We start from the raw sequence: 23744 nt of genomic DNA on the forward strand, positions 1-23744 counted from the left end.
ACACACAGACAGACAGACACACACACAGACAGACACACACACAGATAGACACGTCAAACTTATAACACCCCGTCGTTTTTGCGTCGGGGGTTAAAAACACTCTTATCTAATTCGTTTATGTTATGTATTAAACATAGGTATTAAACACAAACCGCAAACTTCACCAATATTCAACATTTCCATCGTCATCATCTAGATGGCTGGCAGTCCTCAACTGTGCGTTTCTCCAGAAACTTCCTGCCCCGCACAGCTAAACTGTGGAATGAATTGTCGCCTGCGGTATTTCCGGACCGATACGACCTTCAAATCTTCAAGAAAAGAGCGTACACCCATCTTAAAGGCCGGCAACGCACCTCCAACACCTCTGGTGTTTCGGGTGTCCATGGGCGGCGGTGATCGCTTACCATCAGGCGACCTGTCTGCTCGTTTGCCTCCTATCCCATAAAAAAAAAATATATCACACCGAATTCGCTCAGCAACGTTCCACTGAATCATCAAACATGGCGTCTGGAACGATGACAATGACTCGAGAGATTACGTCCCCGGCCACTTGACGACGCTCCCCTTTCATTACAAGGGGACTGTTCCGAACTATTGCCTAGTGCAAACTAACATAAACTAAGCGAATGTTAACTTAGTAAGAATTAAAATTTTGGAAAAACCCCCGACCGCGACATAGTGGAACGATTTTCATGAAACATGGCTAAGAACACTCCCGACTAACTCAGCTTTCAGACAAAAAAAACTAAATCAAAATCGGTTCATCCGTTCGGGAGCTACGATGCCACAGACAGACACACACACAGACAGACAAACAGACGGACAGACAGACAGACACGTCAAACTTATAACACCCCTTCGTTTTTGCGTCGGGGATTAAAAAGGAGTTATATGTCTAAATTACAATAGTAATACTTATATCAAAAATAATAGAAAAAAAATATCTGCGCGTAAAAGACTGAAAGGTCAACCTTGCAAAGAACTAACAAACGCTCAAATCCTATGAAGAAATATCTAATAAAATACATTTTAACTGCATACTGCAAGCTTCTACCAATGTTCGCTCAGCAACGTTCCACCGAATCATTAAACATGGCGTCTGGAACGATGACAATGACTCGAGAGTCGAGAGATTACGTCCCCGGCCACTTGTCGACGCTCCCCTTTTATTACAAGCGGGGTGTTCCTAACGCTTGCCTAACACAAACTAACTTAGACTAAGCTAGTGTTAACTTAGTATAAAAAAAAGGTACGAGTATAAGAGTCAGTTAACAGACACATCAACGTCACGTAGCTGGTCTATAGGAATTCCCATACAAAAAAAATTACGAACGCTAAATTGCAACCGACCATTGCAATAGCTATTGTAACTCTTGTCTTAACCAACAGCCAAACACCAGGCGAACTACAGGCAAAATAGAGATCCTACATCGACAAAAACTAAACGAAGAGGAAAAGTATCGGTATGGCAGATTGTATGAAAAGATTCATGATTAATTTCATGCGTTACCGTTGCGTTAGTACGTATCTACGTATGGTATGGATAGGTATTTTATAGTTATAATTTAGACAATTCCATCCTCATCGCCACTATAATGTATCCAGGAAAATCCTAGGGATAATTATATTAGCGGGAGCACAAGGAAACACAGCCGTTAGGAATCAATATGTATTGCAAGAATAACTTAATTCTACCCGCTCCTGTCATACGTTTCCCAAACTGTAATGATCTACCTATATTACAGAAACGATAAGAATGAACTCTAATATTTGTTACCTTGAGGTCACTTCTATAAGTATAACTTTACATCAGGAATTGGACTCAATAAAATCTCGCAAGCGATGGCAATACAGGCTTAGTCGTAAAATCTAAAGATTAATACTTATCTCACCGCCATAAGGTGCATAATTCTGTACTGTCGCCACTCTTATTACATTCGAGAGAGGGGAGTGATTATGCTTATTTGCAAGCAAGTGGGGAGAAAAGTCATCAGAAAAGTAAGTTTTAAATAAATAGGTACACCATAGGGACCGTCGCCATCAAACATATCGTAGCTGCAAAGCTCTCACATACAGGGTGTCCTTAAAACCAACGCCAAAACGAAAAGGGGTGATAGGAGCAGTCAAAAATGTTTTTTTGCCCGACGAAGAACAGTTTTAGAGAAAGATGTAATTATCTCTCAATCTTATAATGAAATTATAGTCTAACCCCCTTATTCATAAACGTTCACTAAAGTTATCAAGCCGATAAAGTTCGTTTGTCCCTTTCTATCACACCAATACGCCGAAAAGGGACAAACGAACTTTATCGGCTTGATAACTTTAGTGTGCGTTTATGAATAAGGGGGTAAATGTGGTCAGGAATACACTGTTAAGACGATACAGGAGGGGTCAATTCTCCGTACAAACGCTCTCGACTAGTTCCTCACTGGTTTTTGAAGATAGAGCAATGATTTTTTCAACACAGATTATTATTATTTTTATCTGTGTCCGACCGTTTTGATTTTTTTGATAGTTTTATTTTTAAAGACGCTAGAGCCAATCAAAAATTTCCAAAAACGGCCTTTTTCATTATGGCGCAAAAAAAGGTGTGATACTCAAGATTGGTAACAATCAGCCAAAAAAACTAAACGGTCCGACACAGATTATTTCATTGTTATTCAGATTCTCAAATTTCGTTCCGATTGATTAACTTTTGAAGGAGAAAACAGTCGAGAGCGGAACCTCGATTTTAAAGATTTTTTCGCAATATCTTTTAACCGAGTTGTTCTTAATGGACAATTTTTTTTCGATAAATCTAGTTAATAACACTAGTATATTAAACTAGAATTCCCAAATTGAAAGGGGGGCTCCTTTCCATTTTAGCATTTTCGCTCCTGTAGCGTCTTAAAATCTTTCGGGTTGTTCAGGCCCACCGTATATGTCCTACCGGCTGCGCCATATAACAAGCTACTTTTGGTGATTTAAATATTGAAACATGTGTACTTACATTCAATATACAGCGCGTAAACCTAATAAGGGCGATAAATGAAACCAGGCATATAATTCAATATTGTTATCATTAATTAAAAGGTGTTTTTGAGTTACTTTTAATTTTCACCCCATAATGAATTTTTGAAAAAATTCCCAGCAGCAATGTACTGTAAACGTGGTTGCGATGACAATCAATGATAACTGTCAACGAGCGGTTAACGCGAGTGTGTTTGTATTACGTTGCGGGCCGAATTATTTTGTATGGATAAAAAAAATATTTCAATTTTAAGTAAAAGTTATCTAATTCCATTTTGTATGTCCTATACTCACCACCGTTGAGAGGTTCGCCCGTATGAGGTTTACACCCTGTATATGGATATATGTATACATTGCTAAGGCTATTCCTAAATACTCTGTCGCCCAGAGAATTCACGAAAGTCGATATCGGACTGTAACCGAGCGCGTCACTTGACATATTTGGTGATCAAAGGGTTGATAGGATGCCTAACGAACTTATCATTCAGCGGAGGAGGCCGCCTGTCGTAACCAGTAACTAAAGGGGTTCGGCGGGTCGTCTCTCAGGGCTGTGGCTATACCTAGTGAGTATACCTGTACCACACCTCGGATAATGGCGTTCAAATAATTAAACGAAAGAGGCGCGTTCCTACGCACATAGTCTATGCTCGTGTATGTGGGTGAACACGCACCATGCTTGTATGAGTGAGATATGACATGTCGACTGGTCGCGTTTTTGACATGCGTATGCGGTAAGGTAACCGACAGCGGGTGGGCCGGCACTTTCAGCGTACTCTTTATTATACTGTGCCTATTGTGATAATACGTTCCGTCCTGAATTAGTTATTTATATTACAAAGTGTTGGGAGGATGAACAAACATACAGTTATTGATGCAGGGATCGGAAACCTGTATTTACTCCGTACAAAAGAACTGTGTTTTAAGTTTTCGTTCTTTGTTTTTTTTTTCATGGGTCTGATAATTCTATATTGTTATCGTTCAGTAGGTACCTAACAGCAGCGGCTGGTCCATACAAGCCGATTACCAACGGCTTGCCTAAATATAATTACTAGTATAAATTATCTAATGTTAAGTAGGTTTCTTTTTGCTCAATATTGCCTAGCAGAAATTTTACCTACTACATAAAGAGCATAAAATAATTCAAACTATTTGGCTATGTTGAGTTTCTTTTTAAATACCAGTTCCGATTCCTGCACTGTTGTCCGTTGAAAAGTTTTGTAATATGAATGATGTGCAAAATTCCCACATAGATTTTCTTACGGAAATAATCTTTGTCAACAAGTCATCGTAGTTTAAATCGTACGTAGAAAATCTGCGAAATTCAATTGTCTTACTTGATTTCAACTGACTAAATCAATCGGGCTTCATAAAATCAATGTCGCAAAAATCTTTATTTATAAGTGCCTTTACTACGCCATTATAAACAGTATAAGTCGGGTTTTGTACCGTATAACGTTACACGGGCCCGAAAATGAATATTTCATTACCGATCCTTGTCCGGCCTACGGCGACCGCCTATTTACTCTACCTACCGTCTATGCTATATAAGCCGCTTGTCTGTTCACATAACTGTCATAACAGAGAGCCCACTTTCTAACGTTTGTAAAAAATATCGGATACCAGAAGAAAACGAAACTGTAGGCTAATACTACTACTTAGTACCACATCTCGGACACTGGCGATCAAATATATGAAAGAGGCGCGTCCCTAGCACACATTCCAAGCTCGTGTAGGTGAACGCGTACCATGCTTGTATGAGTGAAATATGACGGGCCGACTGTTCATATTTTTGACAGGCGGTAACTGTGAGATAACCGAGAGGGAGTGGGCGGCGCTTTCAGCGGGGAGCTGGAGTGGCCATACTTTACGACTACTAGTGACCAAAATTTTTTCAGTGACATTTTAATTATGAAGACTTCAAACTTCCTATTTTTAATTCAAATTAAATATTGTCTTTCATTGCTGTAATTGACGTTACTTTTAGTACATTATACGTAACATATTTAATTCGATTCCCCCGTGTGGTGACGGGTTAAAAATTTCACCACCCCCTTTCTTCCCGTGGGTGTCGTAGAAGGCGACTGTGGGATATGGGTTAAATTGTGGCGTAGGCGAGAGGCTGGCAACCTGTCACTGCAATGTCACAATTTCGTTTTCTGTCAATCCCTTATTTGCCAAGAGTGGCACTGAAACTTGAGTAGTTTCATGTGCTCTGCCTACCCCTTCATGGGATACAGTCGTGATTGTATGTATGTATGTATGTATATTTAATTCGAGTAGGGTTGCGTTCAAACACACAAATTACAAATGTTTATCTTACGCCTACGTTTCTGCAAAGACATATGTAACTCCGTATAGACAGCTACAGTATAAGAAAAAAACGTACCTCAGACAGAACCATATAGAAATAGGTACGGTGGCCTCGGTTACACCTTTGGGGGAAGCTCGGCTAGATGGCGCTATTATCATATGGGCCAAATTGTCAAGACTGACGTTTAAAAGTTTTAAGCCTGTGTCGAGACATGGCACTGTGATTACATATTTTACTTTGACAGTAACTCTCTATAATACTTGATCCTCTTTGGTTTCTGTAAACATTCGTGAATTGAATGCACTTTCTGTAATTTCTTTAGCTATGATGTATCTACGGACGTTGGTTTAGTGTGTTGTTTTGGATGTAGTTGGCAAGCGGTGAGAGGTGTGTGTGTATATATGAATATATTACACGTAAAACGAGACTGATATGTGATATAATAAGTTTTTTGCAAAAAAAAAAAACATTTTTGGCACAAGCTTTTATTCGCCGACTTTCTTTGAACAGTAATCTACTGCTCTCCAAGACGTTTCTAAAAACCCCTTACTCGATAAGATTCGACGTTTCATGCCAGAGTTCCTATGACCACTTTCTGCTCCATCATCAGATCAGCTCCAAGATACCATAATATTGCATTGTCACGTGATTTACATATGTGTGCAAAACTTCAGCTCAATCGGAAACCAGGAAGTGGGTCAAATTTAGCTTCTACGTTTTGACGCACACTAACATACTAACAAGGCAAGTTGAATAAAAGCTTGTAAAAATAGGACATAATGACACAAGATAGTACCTATTATGCATTCCTTATTGCATTTACAACGTTGACCTAATGAGTTATTGATGTCTTAAAATACGTTACTCGATACAGTACACTGATATAAATTTAACGATATAATTAAACGATTGTTAATAATAAAACTCTTTCACAGAATCATCGAACAATGGTATGGTAACCATCCACAAGAAGCGGAAACTGAACACTTCCATGGATACTGACTCCGCGTCACCTGATCCACCTTCTACTCCTGAGAAGACCATCAAGCCACCTGAACCCGAGACTCCCGAAGATGTCCGGTAAGCCTAGTAACTTAACGTGTAATAAAAATGATAGAAAACAACCTTTCACCCCACCAACACACCTCAATTCGTTCCCACTTCGGTAACATTTGTCTCCATAATCTTCTATAATATGCCAACAAAATTTCTTTGAGTCCTGCTGAAACCAACTTACACTCCTGAGAAGACCATCAGTCCACCAGAACCCGAGCCTCCTGAGAATGTCCGATAGAGTTGCTTCAAAAAACGCTAGCTAACACGATCGAATCAGAAAGATCAGCTGACAAACTTAACAACCACCTGTTCACGATAATATCAACCAAATCGCTCTTAACCCGGGTATAATTATACCAAACTAAGTTTAATGAAATTTCTTGACTTACGCATCTTCTCTTGTCCTGAGAACTTAGCTTGGTATGAATATTAAACTTCTCTCTGTTCCTTCCATAATCTTTAAAACGCTAGCTTAACATCTTTGAGTTAAGCTACACGATGCCAGTCCTACCTTCCACTCCTCCATTTATGAGCCCATCTCAAGCTCCTATACTCTATACTCCTTTTCGCTCACATCCAACCTCCGCCGTAAATGTTTGAACGTCTGTATTTAGTACCTGTATACGGTAATTTTCAGAAATTGGGACCCAAAATTAGTGACAGTTGTTAACAAAAATTAACTCGATGTCAGTTTTGTGACGATAATTAAGAATAGAATTTGTCTAAAAACCAACTTTTTTCATATTCTAAATGTAGATTATTGCTTATAGTTTATGTAAAAAACAATATTTTTATTGAAATTTCATGCTTAATTATCGTCATAAAACTGACAGCGAGTTAATTTTTGTTAACGACATACGCTAATTTTGGATCCCAAACTCTGAAAATGCCCCTATGATAGAGTGAATTAATAACAGTGGATTGTAAAGTGGCTATAAGATATTGTATATGTTTCGTGTGTAGATTGCAAACTATTTTTAAAATTTACTTTGTTGTTTTTAGTGGAGTTGATGTTTGTTTGTGTGTCATACGTCATAATGTAAAAAGTTAGACACTGGGGTGTTGTCTTCAGTCAAAATGCATGAGAAGCATGTCTAGAGTATTAACGCGTGTCGTCCACCGGTGGAGGTAACCCCTTACTCTCTTCCAGACGGCTGTACAACCTCATCACGTCCCTTCAAATCCGGACCTCCATGCTTGTTGATTCCAGCATACCAACCATCTACTACGGCGCGCGGACGCACAAGCAACTGCAGCAGGTGGTCAAGGAATTCAAGAGGACCTTCTACTGCGGGGAGGCCAAGATGACGATCTTGGCGAGCCGGGAGTACGCATGTATCAGGGAGTTTGACAAGCAGCTTTGGAAGACTAAGAATGACATGTGCAGAGGATGTACCAAGGTAAGCAACTGCAACAGATCGTCAAGGAATTCAAGGGGACCTTTACTGCGGAGAGGCCAAGATGACGATCTTGGCCAGTCAGGAGCGTGCGTATATCAGCGAGTTTAACAAGCAGATGTGGAAGACCAAGTATGACATGTGCAGAGGATGTACCAAGGTAAGCAACTGCAGCAGGTGGTTAAGGTGTTCAAGAGGATCTTCTACTGTGGAGAGGCCAAGATGACGATCCTGGCGAGCCGGGGGTATGCGTGTATCAGGGAGTTCGACAAGCAGCTGTGGAAGACCAAGAATGACATGTGCAGAGGATGTACCAAGGTGAGACTCATCCACATCCACAAGCAGCTGCTTGTGGATGTGGATGCCTTGTGCAGCTGCAACAGGTGGTCAAGGAGTTCAAGAGGACCTTCTACTGCGGACAAGCTAAGCTGACGATCCTGGCCAGTCGAGAGTATGCGTGTATTAGGAAGTTTGATAAGCAGTTGTGGAAGACTAAGAATTACATTGTTCGCCCTGGTAACATGAATAAAGTCCATCTCATCATAATCCTCTCTTTGTATTTTTTTCCGAATCAGAAACATTACAACTATTGAGCACCAAGGAGACTCACGACCATGACTTGTTGCCAAATTAAGGTCATATCATATCAGATGAAATCAATCAATATATCTGCATGGCAAGTTTATATTCATTGGAGATATATAATTTTCAGACTCACTCCGCCCCACCAGACGCGCCAACCCAGACAGCCACCAACTGCAAACCCTACGACAACTACAAGGTGCTCCACCACGGTTCCCTCCCGGCCGCCTTCGACCTTGAGGAATTGGTCGCTGTTGGAGAGTCCCTGGTAGCCTGTCCGTACTACGCGGCAAGGAGTATGGCCGCCGCGGCGCATATAGTCTTCTGTCCGTACAACTATCTCATAGAGCCTGGCATTAGGAGCAACGTGAGTACTTCCAAGGCTTTAAGTTTCCTACCTGCCTTCGAACTTGGAGCTGGTTGCTGTTGGGGAGTCCCTGGCAGTCTGTCCGTACTACGCAGCAAAAAGTATGGCCACCGCGGAGCATATAGTCTTCTGTCCTTACAACTACCTCATAGAGCCTGGCATCAAAAGCAATGTGAGTACCTTCTAAGGCTTCAAGCTTCCTACCAGCTGCCTTCGACCTTGAAGAATTGGTAGATGTTGGGGAGTCCCTGGTAACCTGTCCATACTACGCTGCAAAAAGTATGGCCGCCGCGCGGCATATATACTCTGTCAAACAAGTCTTTCAGTAAATAAGAACAAAAAAAACTATATGCATCCTTTTCTTTAGGGTGCTAGGGAAAAGGATGCCTATAGTTTTCTTTGTTCTTATTTACTGACAGACTTGTTTGACACAGTATAGTCTTCTGTCTTTACAACTACGTCATAGATCCTGGCATCAGGAGCAACGTAAGTTCATGGCCACTAAGGCATTACTAGCCACCTAAGGGCGCGAGCAGACGATGCCGCTTCCGCGTCGCCTTTGCGTTATGTAGACGAGACTCGCAAAGTCCGCCGGTGGGCGGCGCCATTTTGTCCCATTTAATTTTGTTGTTTATTCATTGGAAATAAACGCGGAGGCTGAACTGTCTCCTCACGCCCTTATACCGGAATGCCCGTGCTCTTTTTGGAGTCGCTAACCAATTAACGGACGGTCATATTAACTAGAATATCATAAAAAAAATGGTGATTCGTGATAATCCTGACCAGAAACCATTAGGTTTCCATTTAGTAAACCCTTGGCTCGTTTGGTGGACGACATCCGGAAAATTGCGGTTCACAGCTGGATGATGAGACTAGTTCAGAACCGGGACAAGAGGCGAACTCTCTTCTAGTTCTACTTATGCTCAGCAGTGGGCGATAAAAAGCTGATATGATTATTAGTATCAAAGACTTATGTACTCCGTATAGACAGATAAAATCTTAGAAAAAAAACGTACCTCAAAACCATAAAGAAAAAGGTCCGGTCGCCTAGATGGCGTTACACCTTTAAGAGACGCTCGGCTAGATGGCGCTAATACACCGTGTTTCACTTAACACTAAAAACCTGAAAACAGTTTGTTCAGAATCGAGAGTAGAATCGATTGAGCTATATCTTGATGGGGGTAATATTTTTATTTAAATTAGTATTATTAGTTATTTTTTACGTGCCCATTCTATTCTACTCGTAATACAACATTGTGTATATCGCATTGCTAGAGGTTGTTTACCTTTTTTCAGTATTTAGGGGTATTAATACTGGCTGGTTACTTGGACGATTATTTTTTCCGCTACTAGTTTGACGTTGTTTGTCAGTTTAATCTTAATGTTTATCATAAGTCATAACAAATTGAACTCGTACCTAATTACAACCTTGTCATTTTGAATATTGAGTTTATTTGCTTACTGCGATTACCTGTCCAATTTGAAGTTTACTGTGACAAAGATTTAAAGTGTTTTACAGTGACATCTTAGCTGTCTATTGGTAAACCTTATGTCTACATATTTAAAGTCACACACAGGTCGAACGCGATTAATTAACATTATTTTTACCTTTTTTCCCAACGTTTCGGCCAGGTTGCACTGGCCGTGGTCGCGGAAGACTGACGTCCCAGCAAAGTGTCACAGGAGATGTAAACAACACAAAACTACCCGATATTAATTTATATAAATGTTCGGGGTAGACAAATAAATATAATCTACCCGCTTTTAGTTATTGTTTATTTCCCACCGCACGACACACAGCACTCACAACATCCGCGCACTGGTCCGAAGATAGATCTTTTGGTTTGAACATTTGAATCACTGGTCCCCATGTTGGCGATAATCTATACCCGTCTTCCCTGTTAAAGTTTTTAGGATATTTTTTAATTTCGATCGCCTCCCTCACAATCCGGGGATAATAGTGTCGCTCGGTGGAAAGAACTTTGGGTTTGTGTAGCTCAATCCAGTGATTCGTTTCCGCAGTAAGCAAGTGCTCGGCGATTGCAGATTTGTGTATATGGCGATTTTTAACTGCCGCTATGTGTTCCTTCACCCTCTCTTGAACGCTGCGCTTTGTTTGGCCAATATACGCACTTCCACAACTGCAATCTATCTTGTAGACACCCGGACTTTGGTACGGAATGACATCCTTAGGACTGCGTAAGAGACTCGCTACTTTAGATAACGGTGTGTATACAGTCTTAATGGAGACTTTTCTTAGTACTGATCCAACTTTATCCGTTATCCCTTTCACATACGGCAAAAAGGCTGGTTGCCTGTCAACCTGCGGATGTCTCTCCCCTTCTTAGTCTTGCGCGGGATTGTCTGCAAATACCCATTTTTCCTCAGCACCTTCTGAACATGGGCTAACTCCTCGTCTAAGTGTTCAGAGTCACATAAGTCTCGAGCCCTGTTAACCAGGGATGTGACCACCGATTGCAGATGTCTCGGATGATGATGGGAAGAAGCTTGCAGGTACCTGTCCGTGTGGGTGGGCTTTCTGTATACGGAGTGTGCCAGGGTTCCATCTGGTTTAGCTTTCAACTTTACATCCAGGAAAGGTAGGGATCTGTCGCTCTCCATCTCGAAGGTAAACTTTACCTTTGGATGGATGGAGTTTAAATGGTCAACGAACCGTTCCACTGTATCGGAGCTGCCCCTCAAAATGCAGAACACGTCATCTACGTATCTCTTCCACAGTGTAATCACAGGCGGTCCGGAGCGTAATGCTAACTCTTCAAAATGCTCCATCCATATGTTAGCAATTACTGGGGCTACTGGACTGCCCATTGCTACTCCATCCACCTGCAGATAAAACTGTCCATGGTAGAGGAAATAATTCCCCTCCAGACAATGCTCCAATAGCGTGACGTACCCCTCAGGATGACCGTTCTCCACGAGTTTCGTCTTAACAATGCCCAGACACTCCCTTAATGGAACATTGGTGAATAACGACTCCACGTCGAAACTCACCATAATCTCCTCTGGTTCCAATTTTATGGTCTTCACAATGTCAATAAAATGACGAGAGTCCTTTACAAACGACGTAGTCTTCCCTACTAGCGTTTGCAATACACCCGTAACAAAGTGCCGGCAAATGATGCGGAAACTGTACGCCAAGATGTTTCGGTATTACTTCGCAAGGTCAGACTGCCCAAAAGCAACATTTCTACAGCCGAGCGTCATGCTTTAAAAGCCCTCCGGGACAATGAGGATTTACTCGTTTTAAAAGCTGATAAAGGAAACGCGACTGTAGTCATGGATAGGTTAGACTATGACAGCAAAATTCAGGCTCTTCTTGCTGATAGGAGTGTGTACAAACCCGTCAACTACAATCCTACTGCCAGGGTCACAACACGTCTGAGGAAGCTCATCAAAGAACACGAGGAGTTGTTTACTGGGGACGACTTTACCGATCTTCATAGGCCAAAAGTGGTACAACCACCGAAGTTGTATGGGCTACCAAAGGTGCACAAGTCTGGCATACCCTTGAGGCCTATTGTTAGTCAGATTGGATCTCCTTCATACCACTTAGCGAAGCATGTTGCGGGTGTATTGCAAACGCTAGTAGGGAAGACTACGTCGTTTGTAAAGGACTCTCGTCATTTTATTGACATTGTGAAGACCATAAAATTGGAACCAGAGGAGATTATGGTGAGTTTCGACGTGGAGTCGTTATTCACCAATGTTCCATTAAGGGAGTGTCTGGGCATTGTTAAGACGAAACTCGTGGAGAACGGTCATCCTGAGGGGTACGTCACGCTATTGGAGCATTGTCTGGAGGGGAATTATTTCCTCTACCATGGACAGTTTTATCTGCAGGTGGATGGAGTAGCAATGGGCAGTCCAGTAGCCCCAGTAATTGCTAACATATGGATGGAGCATTTTGAAGAGTTAGCATTACGCTCCGGACCGCCTGTGATTACACTGTGGAAGAGATACGTAGATGACGTGTTCTGCATTTTGAGGGGCAGCTCCGATACAGTGGAACGGTTCGTTGACCATTTAAACTCCATCCATCCAAAGGTAAAGTTTACCTTCGAGATGGAGAGCGACAGATCCCTACCTTTCCTGGATGTAAAGTTGAAAGCTAAACCAGATGGAACCCTGGCACACTCCGTATACAGAAAGCCCACCCACACGGACAGGTACCTGCAAGCTTCTTCCCATCATCATCCGAGACATCTGCAATCGGTGGTCACATCCCTGGTTAACAGGGCTCGAGACTTATGTGACTCTGAACACTTAGACGAGGAGTTAGCCCATGTTCAGAAGGTGCTGAGGAAAAATGGGTATTTGCAGACAATCCCGCGCAAGACTAAGAAGGGGAGAGACATCCGCAGGTTGACAGGCAACCAGCCTTTTTGCCGTATGTGAAAGGGATAACGGATAAAGTTGGATCAGTACTAAGAAAAGTCTCCATTAAGACTGTATACACACCGTTATCTAAAGTAGCGAGTCTCTTACGCAGTCCTAAGGATGTCATTCCGTACCAAAGTCCGGGTGTCTACAAGATAGATTGCAGTTGTGGAAGTGCGTATATTGGCCAAACAAAGCGCAGCGTTCAAGAGAGGGTGAAGGAACACATAGCGGCAGTTAAAAATCGCCATATACACAAATCTGCAATCGCCGAGCACTTGCTTACTGCGGAAACGAATCACTGGATTGAGCTACACAAACCCAAAGTTCTTTCCACCGAGCGACACTATTATCCCCGGATTGTGAGGGAGGCGATCGAAATTAAAAAATATCCTAAAAACTTTAACAGGGAAGACGGGTATAGATTATCGCCAACATGGGGACCAGTGATTCAAATGTTCAAACCAAAAGATCTATCTTCGGACCAGTGCGCGGATGTTGTGAGTGCTGTGTGTCGTGCGGTGGGAAATAAACAATAACTAAAAGCGGGTAGATTATATTTATTTGTCTACCCCGAACATTTATATAAATTAATATCGGGTAGTTTTGTGTTGTTTACATCTCCTGTGACACTTTGCTGGGACGTCAGTCTTCCGCGACCACGGCCAGTGCAACCTGGCCGAAACGTTGGGAAAAAAGGTAAAAATAATGTTAATTAATCGCGTTCGACCTGTGTGTGACTTTAAATATGTGTACAAAGCGCGAGAATTTAAAGTGTTATATTGCAAACCGTTACGGGCAGGAAAGTGCAATTCAATTAAAACGCCTTGAGAAACTTCGAAAAAGACGTGCTTTCTTGGAAACATCGTTGGACTTTCTAGTGAAGTGCCGCGATTGGAACATAATACCGGCGTGTGTGCGATTAGCGCCTCGTCGAGATATCGCACGTTCCGGAGACATTCTCAGAAACGCAAGTGTCAAACTACTAAGGAGATTGATACAAAATCACCGACAAGAATTGTTTTGTGTTCAAAGTGAGTTGTATAATTTACATCTGGAGTGCAGTAGTTACCAAACACCAGAGGATTTTCAGTTATGCGACCGGGTAACGTATTTGCAGGCAGCAAAGAAATATAAGTTGTGTGGGGATACACATGGGCGAAAATTTGACAGATTGATCTCGAGACAGAAACGGGAACGCGATGACAAGCGGGATGAGTCGTCAGTGGAGAAAAGCGAAACTGTAATTAATCTGTCAAAGGAAGCTCTGGATCAGCCTACAATAGGTGTATTGTCAAAGGGCATGAATTTTGCGCTTACCCCAAAACGAGTTCCTTACGAAAACATCATATGTAGCGTAGAGGAGGCATTAATCCGTAACAAAGTGCCGGCAAATGATGCGGAAACTGTACGCCAAGATGTTTCGGTATTACTTCGCAAGGTCAGACTGCCCAAAAGCAACATTTCTACAGCCGAGCGTCATGCTTTAAAAGCCCTCCGGGACAATGAGGATTTACTCGTTTTAAAAGCTGATAAAGGAAACGCGACTGTAGTCATGGATAGGTTAGACTATGACAGCAAAATTCAGGCTCTTCTTGCTGATAGGAGTGTGTACAAACCCGTCAACTACAATCCTACTGCCAGGGTCACAACACGTCTGAGGAAGCTCATCAAAGAACACGAGGAGTTGTTTACTGGGGACGACTTTACCGATCTTCATAGGCCAAAAGTGGTACAACCACCGAAGTTGTATGGGCTACCAAAGGTGCACAAGTCTGGCATACCCTTGAGGCCTATTGTTAGTCAGATTGGATCTCCTTCATACCACTTAGCGAAGCATGTTGCGGGTGTATTGCAAACGCTAGTAGGGAAGACTACGTCGTTTGTAAAGGACTCTCGTCATTTTATTGACATTGTGAAGACCATAAAATTGGAACCAGAGGAGATTATGGTGAGTTTCGACGTGGAGTCGTTATTCACCAATGTTCCATTAAGGGAGTGTCTGGGCATTGTTAAGACGAAACTCGTGGAGAACGGTCATCCTGAGGGGTACGTCACGCTATTGGAGCATTGTCTGGAGGGGAATTATTTCCTCTACCATGGACAGTTTTATCTGCAGGTGGATGGAGTAGCAATGGGCAGTCCAGTAGCCCCAGTAATTGCTAACATATGGATGGAGCATTTTGAAGAGTTAGCATTACGCTCCGGACCGCCTGTGATTACACTGTGGAAGAGATACGTAGATGACGTGTTCTGCATTTTGAGGGGCAGCTCCGATACAGTGGAACGGTTCGTTGACCATTTAAACTCCATCCATCCAAAGGTAAAGTTTACCTTCGAGATGGAGAGCGACAGATCCCTACCTTTCCTGGATGTAAAGTTGAAAGCTAAACCAGATGGAACCCTGGCACACTCCGTATACAGAAAGCCCACCCACACGGACAGGTACCTGCAAGCTTCTTCCCATCATCATCCGAGACATCTGCAATCGGTGGTCACATCCCTGGTTAACAGGGCTCGAGACTTATGTGACTCTGAACACTTAGACGAGGAGTTAGCCCATGTTCAGAAGGTGCTGAGGAAAAATGGGTATTTGCAGACAATCCCGCGCAAGACTAAGAAGGGGGAGAGACATCCGCAGGTTGACAGGCAACCAGCCTTTTTGCCGTATGTGAAAGGGATAACGGATAAAGTTGGATCAGTACTAAGAAAAGTCTCCATTAAGACTGTATACACACCGTTATCTAAAGTAGCGAGTCTCTTACGCAGTCCTAAGGATGTCATTCCGTACCAAAGTCCGGGTGTCTACAAGATAGATTGCAGTTGTGGAAGTGCGTATATTGGCCAAACAAAGCGCAGCGTTCAAGAGAGGGTGAAGGAACACATAGCGGCAGTTAAAAATCGCCATATACACAAATCTGCAATCGCCGAGCACTTGCTTACTGCGGAAACGAATCACTGGATTGAGCTACACAAACCCAAAGTTCTTTCCACCGAGCGACACTATTATCCCCGGATTGTGAGGGAGGCGATCGAAATTAAAAAATATCCTAAAAACTTTAACAGGGAAGACGGGTATAGATTATCGCCAACATGGGGACCAGTGATTCAAATGTTCAAACCAAAAGATCTATCTTCGGACCAGTGCGCGGATGTTGTGAGTGCTGTGTGTCGTGCGGTGGGAAATAAACAATAACTAAAAGCGGGTAGATTATATTTATTTGTCTACCCCGAACATTTATATAAATTAATATCGGGTAGTTTTGTGTTGTTTACATCTCCTGTGACACTTTGCTGGGACGTCAGTCTTCCGCGACCACGGCCAGTGCAACCTGGCCGAAACGTTGGGAAAAAAGGTAAAAATAATGTTAATTAATCGCGTTCGACCTGTGTGTGACTTTAAATATGTGTACAAAGCGCGAGAATTTAAACCTTATGTCGTTGCAGTAACGTACACAAATAAATAGTCTTATGGTTTATGATGGTAGTTAGCAATTATTTTATTGAGTGTAGAGCTAAAAGTCAAGTAGAGCTGTACAGAAAATTAAAAATTCAATTAAAAAAAAAGTAACGATCAGATTAAAAGATGAATACTCTAGATGAGTTTAAAAAAATAAAAATCAGTTGGGGTGTCTGAGGTTTTGAGTGATACCGGAAACACCGTGTATAAATATTTGACATTTTAACACATGTCATTATCAAGCTAAGAATATGGACTAAATTGTCAAAACTGAGGTTCAAAAGTTTGAAGCCTGTGGCGAAAGATGGCAGTCTATGCATTGTGATTACACATTTTACTTTGACAGTAACTCTCTATAATACTTGATCCTCTTTGTTTGTATCCATGGTATAGGTACGACTCACTAAAAAATGTATTATCTCGCAGATGCAAATAGACGTACGAGACCAGATAATAATAATCGACGAGGCTCACAACATTGAGGATATCTGCCGAGATGCAGCCACGCAGACAGTCACGAGGGACGAAATACAACTCGCTATCAAGGTACCTGCACGTTCTAGCTGTTCCTCTATTAAAATAGATTATCTTTGTTACCAACTTGCTATCAACGCACGTTATAGCTATTCCTTTATTAAAATGGATATAAGTTGATACCATGACAGGTGACTGGGCGATTTCACAAAAGTTGTCCAAAAACTGTTTTCACTAATCCTGGTATTTTTGGCTTGTGCTACTCAGAATCACTAGCATAGCTGTTAGTCATAAGGCCAAATACCTATTACAACAAATTAACTTTTATTATGAAACCATAGATTAAATATAAGAAGATTATACCGGTTCACTATTATCTGGCAGAAACTTTTTACTCATATATTAGATTCGTATAATAGTTCTTGGCAGAAGTCACGTTTGGCAGAAACAACTTACGCAGAATAGGCTTTGGCATAAATCATTTCGCACATTTTTGTTATACCGAATCGTCTGTTGTCATAATGTTGATGATCATAATAGTCTTCTAGTCGAACAATACTTTTGCAGATAATATTTCTGCATAATATTTAGTCGGCATAAAGTTGTAACTTGCTTTTTGATAGCGAGTTGGATGTGTTGGGGATGCAAGATACCTAACACTCCTCCTCGCTTCGCTCGTCGTCGTACCTAACGGTGACTCTGGGGCAGTTTTTCTTTTATGATAGCGTGTAATAATTCTACTAATGTAATATTATGCTATAAGATTATTATGGTACATACAATTATGCTAAATCAAAGTCGACCAAAGTAATGTTCTGTAAAACAATATTCTGCCAAATGTGTCTTATGCATGGTAGTAATAATGCCAACTAAGTTTTCTGCAAAATTACCATTCGACTGAAAGTGTTTCTGCGAAACATGTTATGCGAAGTGTGTTTCGGACTAAAATTATTCTGCCAGATGAGGGTAACCCGATTATACCATCCCATACATCAAAATGCGACCGCCTAAGAAATGTATGCACTACACCACACATAGATGGCGCCACAAAAAAAATGTCTTGTAGCTTTCGATTATACTTGTAGATAGCGTTAAGTGTCACTTTTGACATGGCTCGAAAGTGATACTTAACGCCAATGTATGATGATATATGTATTTAATCTATGATGAAACTAAGACACTGAACGTCTCGTCTTCTCACAGGAGCTGGCACATGTAGCAGAGTACCGTTACGCGAACCAAGACGTATTAAGTTACATAGACATCTTACTAAAAACTCTCAAGTTCTGGGATGATTGGTAAGTCAAATTCAACGTTCTTCTTTATAGTCTGTTTTTTTTTAACCGACGTCGGTGGCAAACTGGCATACAGTCCGCTTGATGGAAAGCGGTCACCGAAATCTATGGACGCCTGCGACTCAATGGGTGTCACATGCGCGTTGCCGACTCATTAGAAACGTGTACACACCTTTTTGCAGTGTACTCATTTCTAAGGAGGGTTCGGGGTGCCGACGGCTTAAAGGACAATAGACGGAACAAATTAGTTCCGTAGGTCCTCCTGTCAAGAGCACACGCACCCTCGTTGAGCTCTGGCAGCTTTACTCACCGGCAGGAACACAGCACTATGAGTAGGGTCTAGCGCAATTTGGTTGCGGTCTTCTGTAAATGTCTATGTCTGTGTGCGTCTGTTGAAAGTCGATTGACATTGCATCGTTGTAGCCACTTTAAGGGGCTGTAAGATACAAACAATCTTTGACAGTTGATTTTTGCAAGTTTTTGGCAGCATGTGAAGTAATGCTGGCTACATTTTTATTAACCTACCTTCAACAATATTGCGTCCGGAAACAAGATATTTAATGTTAATTTTATTAAACCTATTGTATTCTACCTATTGCCCGTGTGGTGACGGGGTAAGAATTTCTCCACCACCTTTCTTCCCGTGGGTTTCGTAGAAGGGCCATTTTTTTCAAAGTTGTCCACCCCACTTTTTTTGTAACATGGGTATTTTTTACGCATTTCATACTCAGAATCGAGAGCTTTTTCGATCCTGATAGGAGAAAAAAAATGTCCCAAGATTTCCATACATTTTTTCGAACCTTTCATTCCGTTACCGCCATACAAAATGTATGAAAAATGGTAACGGAATGGGAAAAAAACCTTGGGACACTTCTTTTCTCCTATTAGGATTGAAAGAGCTCACGATTCTGAGTGGAAAACACATAAAAATTCCCAAATCCAAAAAAAAAAGTGGGGTGGACAACTTTGAAAAAAAAAAGGCCCAGAAATGGGTTAAATTGTGGCGTAGGCGAAAGGCTGGCAACCTGTCACTGCAATGCCACAATGTCGTTTTCTTTCAATCGATTAATTGCCAAGAGTTGCATTGAAACTTGAGTAGTTTCATGTGCTATTACTACCCCTTTTCGGGATACAGGCGTGGTTGTATGTATGTAAACCTATTGTATAAATCTGTAACTGTGTTTACAGGTTCGCCAACCAGCTTCCCTTGCTAACCAACAAGCCTATAACCAATAACGAGGCAGTCCACACCTGGCAGGTTCAGCATTTCGTCCAGACGCTCAACAACCACAACATCGGCTTGGAGCATTTTAACGGTAACTGAGCATTTCTTTTTTTTTTGCCACTTTTATGAAGTGGGCATTTCTCAGAGCGTTTAAACTTTTTTGATTTCGGTGGCAACATTTTTGCCTGAATCCTGTAAGAATCACATGAAATTCTGTCAATTTAAATAGAAGTCGCGGATTTCTACCAGAAACAAAGAAAATGTATGCTACGCTTACGGGGTTCGGGTAATAATGCTGCCACCGAAATAAAAAAAGTTGAAACGCTCTGAGAAATGCCCAAGTGTGATATTTTTGAAAAAAAAATGCTATTTCTACTCAGAATTACTAGAATAAATTTAAAAGTGGAAAATGTCTGCCTTGGGTGAGACTTGAACTCACGGCCTTTGGATCCAAAGGCCGTGAGTTCAAGTCTCACCCAAGGCAGACATTTTCCACTTTTAAATTTATTCTAAGCCTAGTGGCATCGATTGCAGACGTTTCTGCTAATCAGAAGTTAAAATTCAGAATTACTAGCTTTTTCAATCCTAGTAGTTAAAAAAATTGTCCCATACGATTTTTTCTTATTTTGTTACCACTTTCCGTACATGTTGTATGGTGTAACAAAAGAGGAAAGTAACAAAAATATATAGAAATTCTGGGACACTTTTTGTCTCCCAGTGAGATTGAAAGTACTCGTGATTCTGAGTACAATTGACCTAAAACAATCAAAAATTTTTTATTGGCAAAAAAAAAAGAAATGCTCAACTACACAATTATTTTCTCAAAACTTCTGCCATCCAAGTTATCCATGCTATTTAGCAAACATTTTAAAGTGGGAAAATTACTGCCTTGGGTGTGACTTGAACACGTCCACACGTCTAGAGGTCTTGACTTGGAAGGCTTGGGCTAGAAGCCCAGTGCTCTTCTAAGGACCAGTAGGTCCTTTGATGGTCCTTTGGTAGTCCTTTGGTCAGATTCAGGTCCCACCCAAGTCAGTGGACTTCCCACATTGTTTTTTTTAATACTACGTCGGTGGCAAACAAGCATACGATCCGCCTGATGGTAAGCGGTCACCGTAACCTATGAATGCCTGCAACTCAAGGAGTGTCACATGCGCGTTGCCAACCCATTGGAGGCTTGTACACTCCCTTTTGCTGTGTTAAGTACACAGCAAAAAGGAGTGTACACTCCCTTTTGCTGTGTTAAGTACACAGCAAAAAGGAGTGTACAAGTTCCAAGGAGGGTTCGGGTTGCCGACGACTCAAAGGACAATAGACGGAACAAATTAGTTCCGTAGATCCTTCCGTCACCAGCACACCGCACCCTCGTTGAGCTCTGGCAGCCTTACTCACCGGCAGGAACACAACACTATGAGTAGGGTCTAGTGTATTTATTTCTTTGCTTAATTTTTTGCCATGCGTTCAAAATTCAAAGCTTCTTCTGGAAAGTGTGGCTTTTACTTCATCCAAAGATTTTTGAGCCCATTTTCACAAAGACGATCAAATATTTTATTTGTTCCTTTTTAACTACCAGACGTAAAAACGACGGGATGTTATAAGTTTGACGTGTCTGTCTGTCTGTGTGTGTGTTTTTCTGTGGCATCGTAGCTTTCGAACGGGTGAACCGATTTAGATTTCGTTTTTATTTATTAGCTGAATTAGTCGGGAGTCTCCTTAGCAATGTTTGATCGTAATCGGTCCACTATTTCGGGGGTTATTTTAAAATTGTAATTTTGTATCGTGGTTATAAAGTAGTTTGTCTATTCCAGAATTCAGCGAAAGCGCCGACATTTTCTGCCGGCGGCTACGCGAGGATCCGCGGACGCTGTACGGAGTCTCGCAAGCGACGGGCGCGCTTATTGAGACCTTACAAATGGTGCTAGGTAAGTTACGTCGAAGTGTTGAACAAGTGGTTCCGTCGAAGTGTTGAATAATAACTCAATACTATCACAATATAACAGATTTAAAGAAAAAAAACACGACCCGCGCGATTACGTAACCTAGCCAACCTTCCAACATTTGAAGTAACAAAAAGTAACAATGTGTACGGGCAAAGGTTAGGGAAGTGTACACTGAGAGAAATTTGCATTGTGAATTTAACAAGTTCGACTTGTTGCGGTTTATCCGTTTGAATCAGCAAAACGTATGTTTAAAACAATATGTGTCAGGTTGTTTTTATAAAATCGACTTGTTGATTCAAATATATTGCCGATTCAAATGACAAGTAGCTTGTTGTTTGAACCAAAGAGCACGTAGGTGCTATTTTAACCAAAAAACTTGTTGAACGAACATGAAAACTGGTTGTATTTTCTCTCAGTGTATGCTACCGCATATTTTGAATAGATTTTCAAACGAACTATTAAATTCGTTGGAGGGACGAACGAATAAGCAGGTAAGAAATATTGTAAAGAAATATTTGTTTAAGATAAGGCAGTCTAACGACGCCAATTAATTGAATAAGTAACCCTCAAATGAATATGTAAAAATGCATGCAATCATTAGTATAATTACTTAGCCATAAAAGATAGGACCCCTTAACTCAAAAAATCTTTATATTGATTTAGACTAACACGATTTGCACTCATAATTTTAGAACAAAACGGGACTTAATCGCGTAAACACTTACATTTATATTAGGCCCGACGTTTCGAACATCACATTATGTTCGTGGTCACGGGTAGACTGGCGAGGAATTGCATCAACATCTTCTAGCCGCGCGAGTTTCTCGAACTACCCGCACTTGTTCTTGATTATTCACTTTTGCGCTAGGGTTGTCACTTTGCCTACACACAACACTCACGACATCAGCCGGTGTGTCCCTCGGTGTTTTTTCACGCTTACATTTGCTAATTACTGGATTCCACGAAGAAGAAATTCCCTGTCCCTCATTTTGGTTGAAATTTCGATGCTTCCTAATTTCAATCGCTTCACGTACTTTTCTGCTGTAGAACAGACGTTCCGTTGATAGAATTTTGGGACTATGGAGCTCGATCCAGTGGTTTGGTCCCGACTGTAGCAGATGTTCAGCTACCGCAGACTTGGAACGTCTGTTCTACAGCAGAAAAGTACGTGAAGCGATTGAAATTAGGAAGCATCGAAATTTCAACCAAAATGAGGGACAGGGAATTTCTTCTTCGTGGAATCCAGTGATTAGCAAATGTAAGCGTGAAAAAACACCGAGGGACACACCGGCTGATGTCGTGAGTGTTGTGTGTAGGCAAAGTGACAACCCTAGCGCAAAAGTGAATAATCAAGAACAAGTGCGGGTAGTTCGAGAAACTCGCGCGGCTAGAAGATGTTGATGCAATTCCTCGCCAGTCTACCCGTGACCACGAACATAATGTGATGTTCGAAACGTCGGGCCTAATATAAATGTAAGTGTTTACGCGATTAAGTCCCGTTTTGTTCAAAAAATCTTTATTAGTTAAGATTAGTAGTTAAGAAAAAACATGTTATTTGTAATTATTTATAGAAATAAACAGTTTTTTTTTTTTACAAAAAGGCACAAAGACAAAGACGGACAGAGTCGCACTATAAGAGTACCTTATAGTGCGACTCTGTCTGTTCCTCAGCAGTAGTGAAGATAGCTGCCCGGCTATATTGAACCTTCGCTTTACGGCCATGTCACGACATTGGTTTAAGACGATACAGCCGGCGTATCATGCTGCCAATTTATCACTTATCCACGTGGATAAAGCATCCGTCACGCTTTAGCAAGTATGTCAGTGTGAGAGTGACAGATGTCTTATCCACGTGGATAAGTGACAAAATTGGCAGTATGATACGCCGGCTGGAGGGGTCTATTCTCAATACAAACGCTTTCGACTATTTCCTACCTGGTTTTTGTGGATATAGCAATGTTTTTTCAACACAGATTATTATTATTTTGATCTGTGGCGGAACGTTTTGATTTTTTTATTTTATATTCTTATTTTTAAAGACGCTAGATCCCATCAAAAATATCCAAAAACGGCCTTATTGATTATGGCGCAAAAAAGCTGTGGTATTCAAAATTGGTAACAAATATTTAAACGGTCCGACACATATTATTTAATTGTTATTCGGATTCTCAAATTTCGTTACGATTTATTAAGTTTTGAAGGAGGAAACAGTCGAGAGAGAATAATACTA

At 41.3% G+C, this 23744-nt stretch overlaps 1 protein-coding gene across 1 annotated transcript in view; it reads left to right on the forward strand.

Annotated features, from left to right (window-relative positions):
- LOC125242158 (Fanconi anemia group J protein homolog) overlaps positions 1 to 23744 on the forward strand; it is a 155107-nt gene that overhangs the window by 120287 nt on the left and 11076 nt on the right. The window contains exons 4-10 of the mRNA XM_048150871.1: positions 6256 to 6400; positions 7527 to 7776; positions 8486 to 8722; positions 17007 to 17126; positions 18258 to 18352; positions 19538 to 19665; positions 21383 to 21496. Of these exons, the coding sequence (XP_048006828.1) occupies positions 6256 to 6400; positions 7527 to 7776; positions 8486 to 8722; positions 17007 to 17126; positions 18258 to 18352; positions 19538 to 19665; positions 21383 to 21496 (1089 nt within the window). The remainder of the gene's footprint in view (positions 1 to 6255; positions 6401 to 7526; positions 7777 to 8485; positions 8723 to 17006; positions 17127 to 18257; positions 18353 to 19537; positions 19666 to 21382; positions 21497 to 23744) is intronic.

This window comes from Leguminivora glycinivorella, unplaced genomic scaffold (assembly GCF_023078275.1).
Source record: "Leguminivora glycinivorella isolate SPB_JAAS2020 unplaced genomic scaffold, LegGlyc_1.1 Scaffold10, whole genome shotgun sequence".
In the NCBI taxonomy this organism is placed as follows: Eukaryota; Metazoa; Arthropoda; class Insecta; order Lepidoptera; family Tortricidae; genus Leguminivora; species Leguminivora glycinivorella.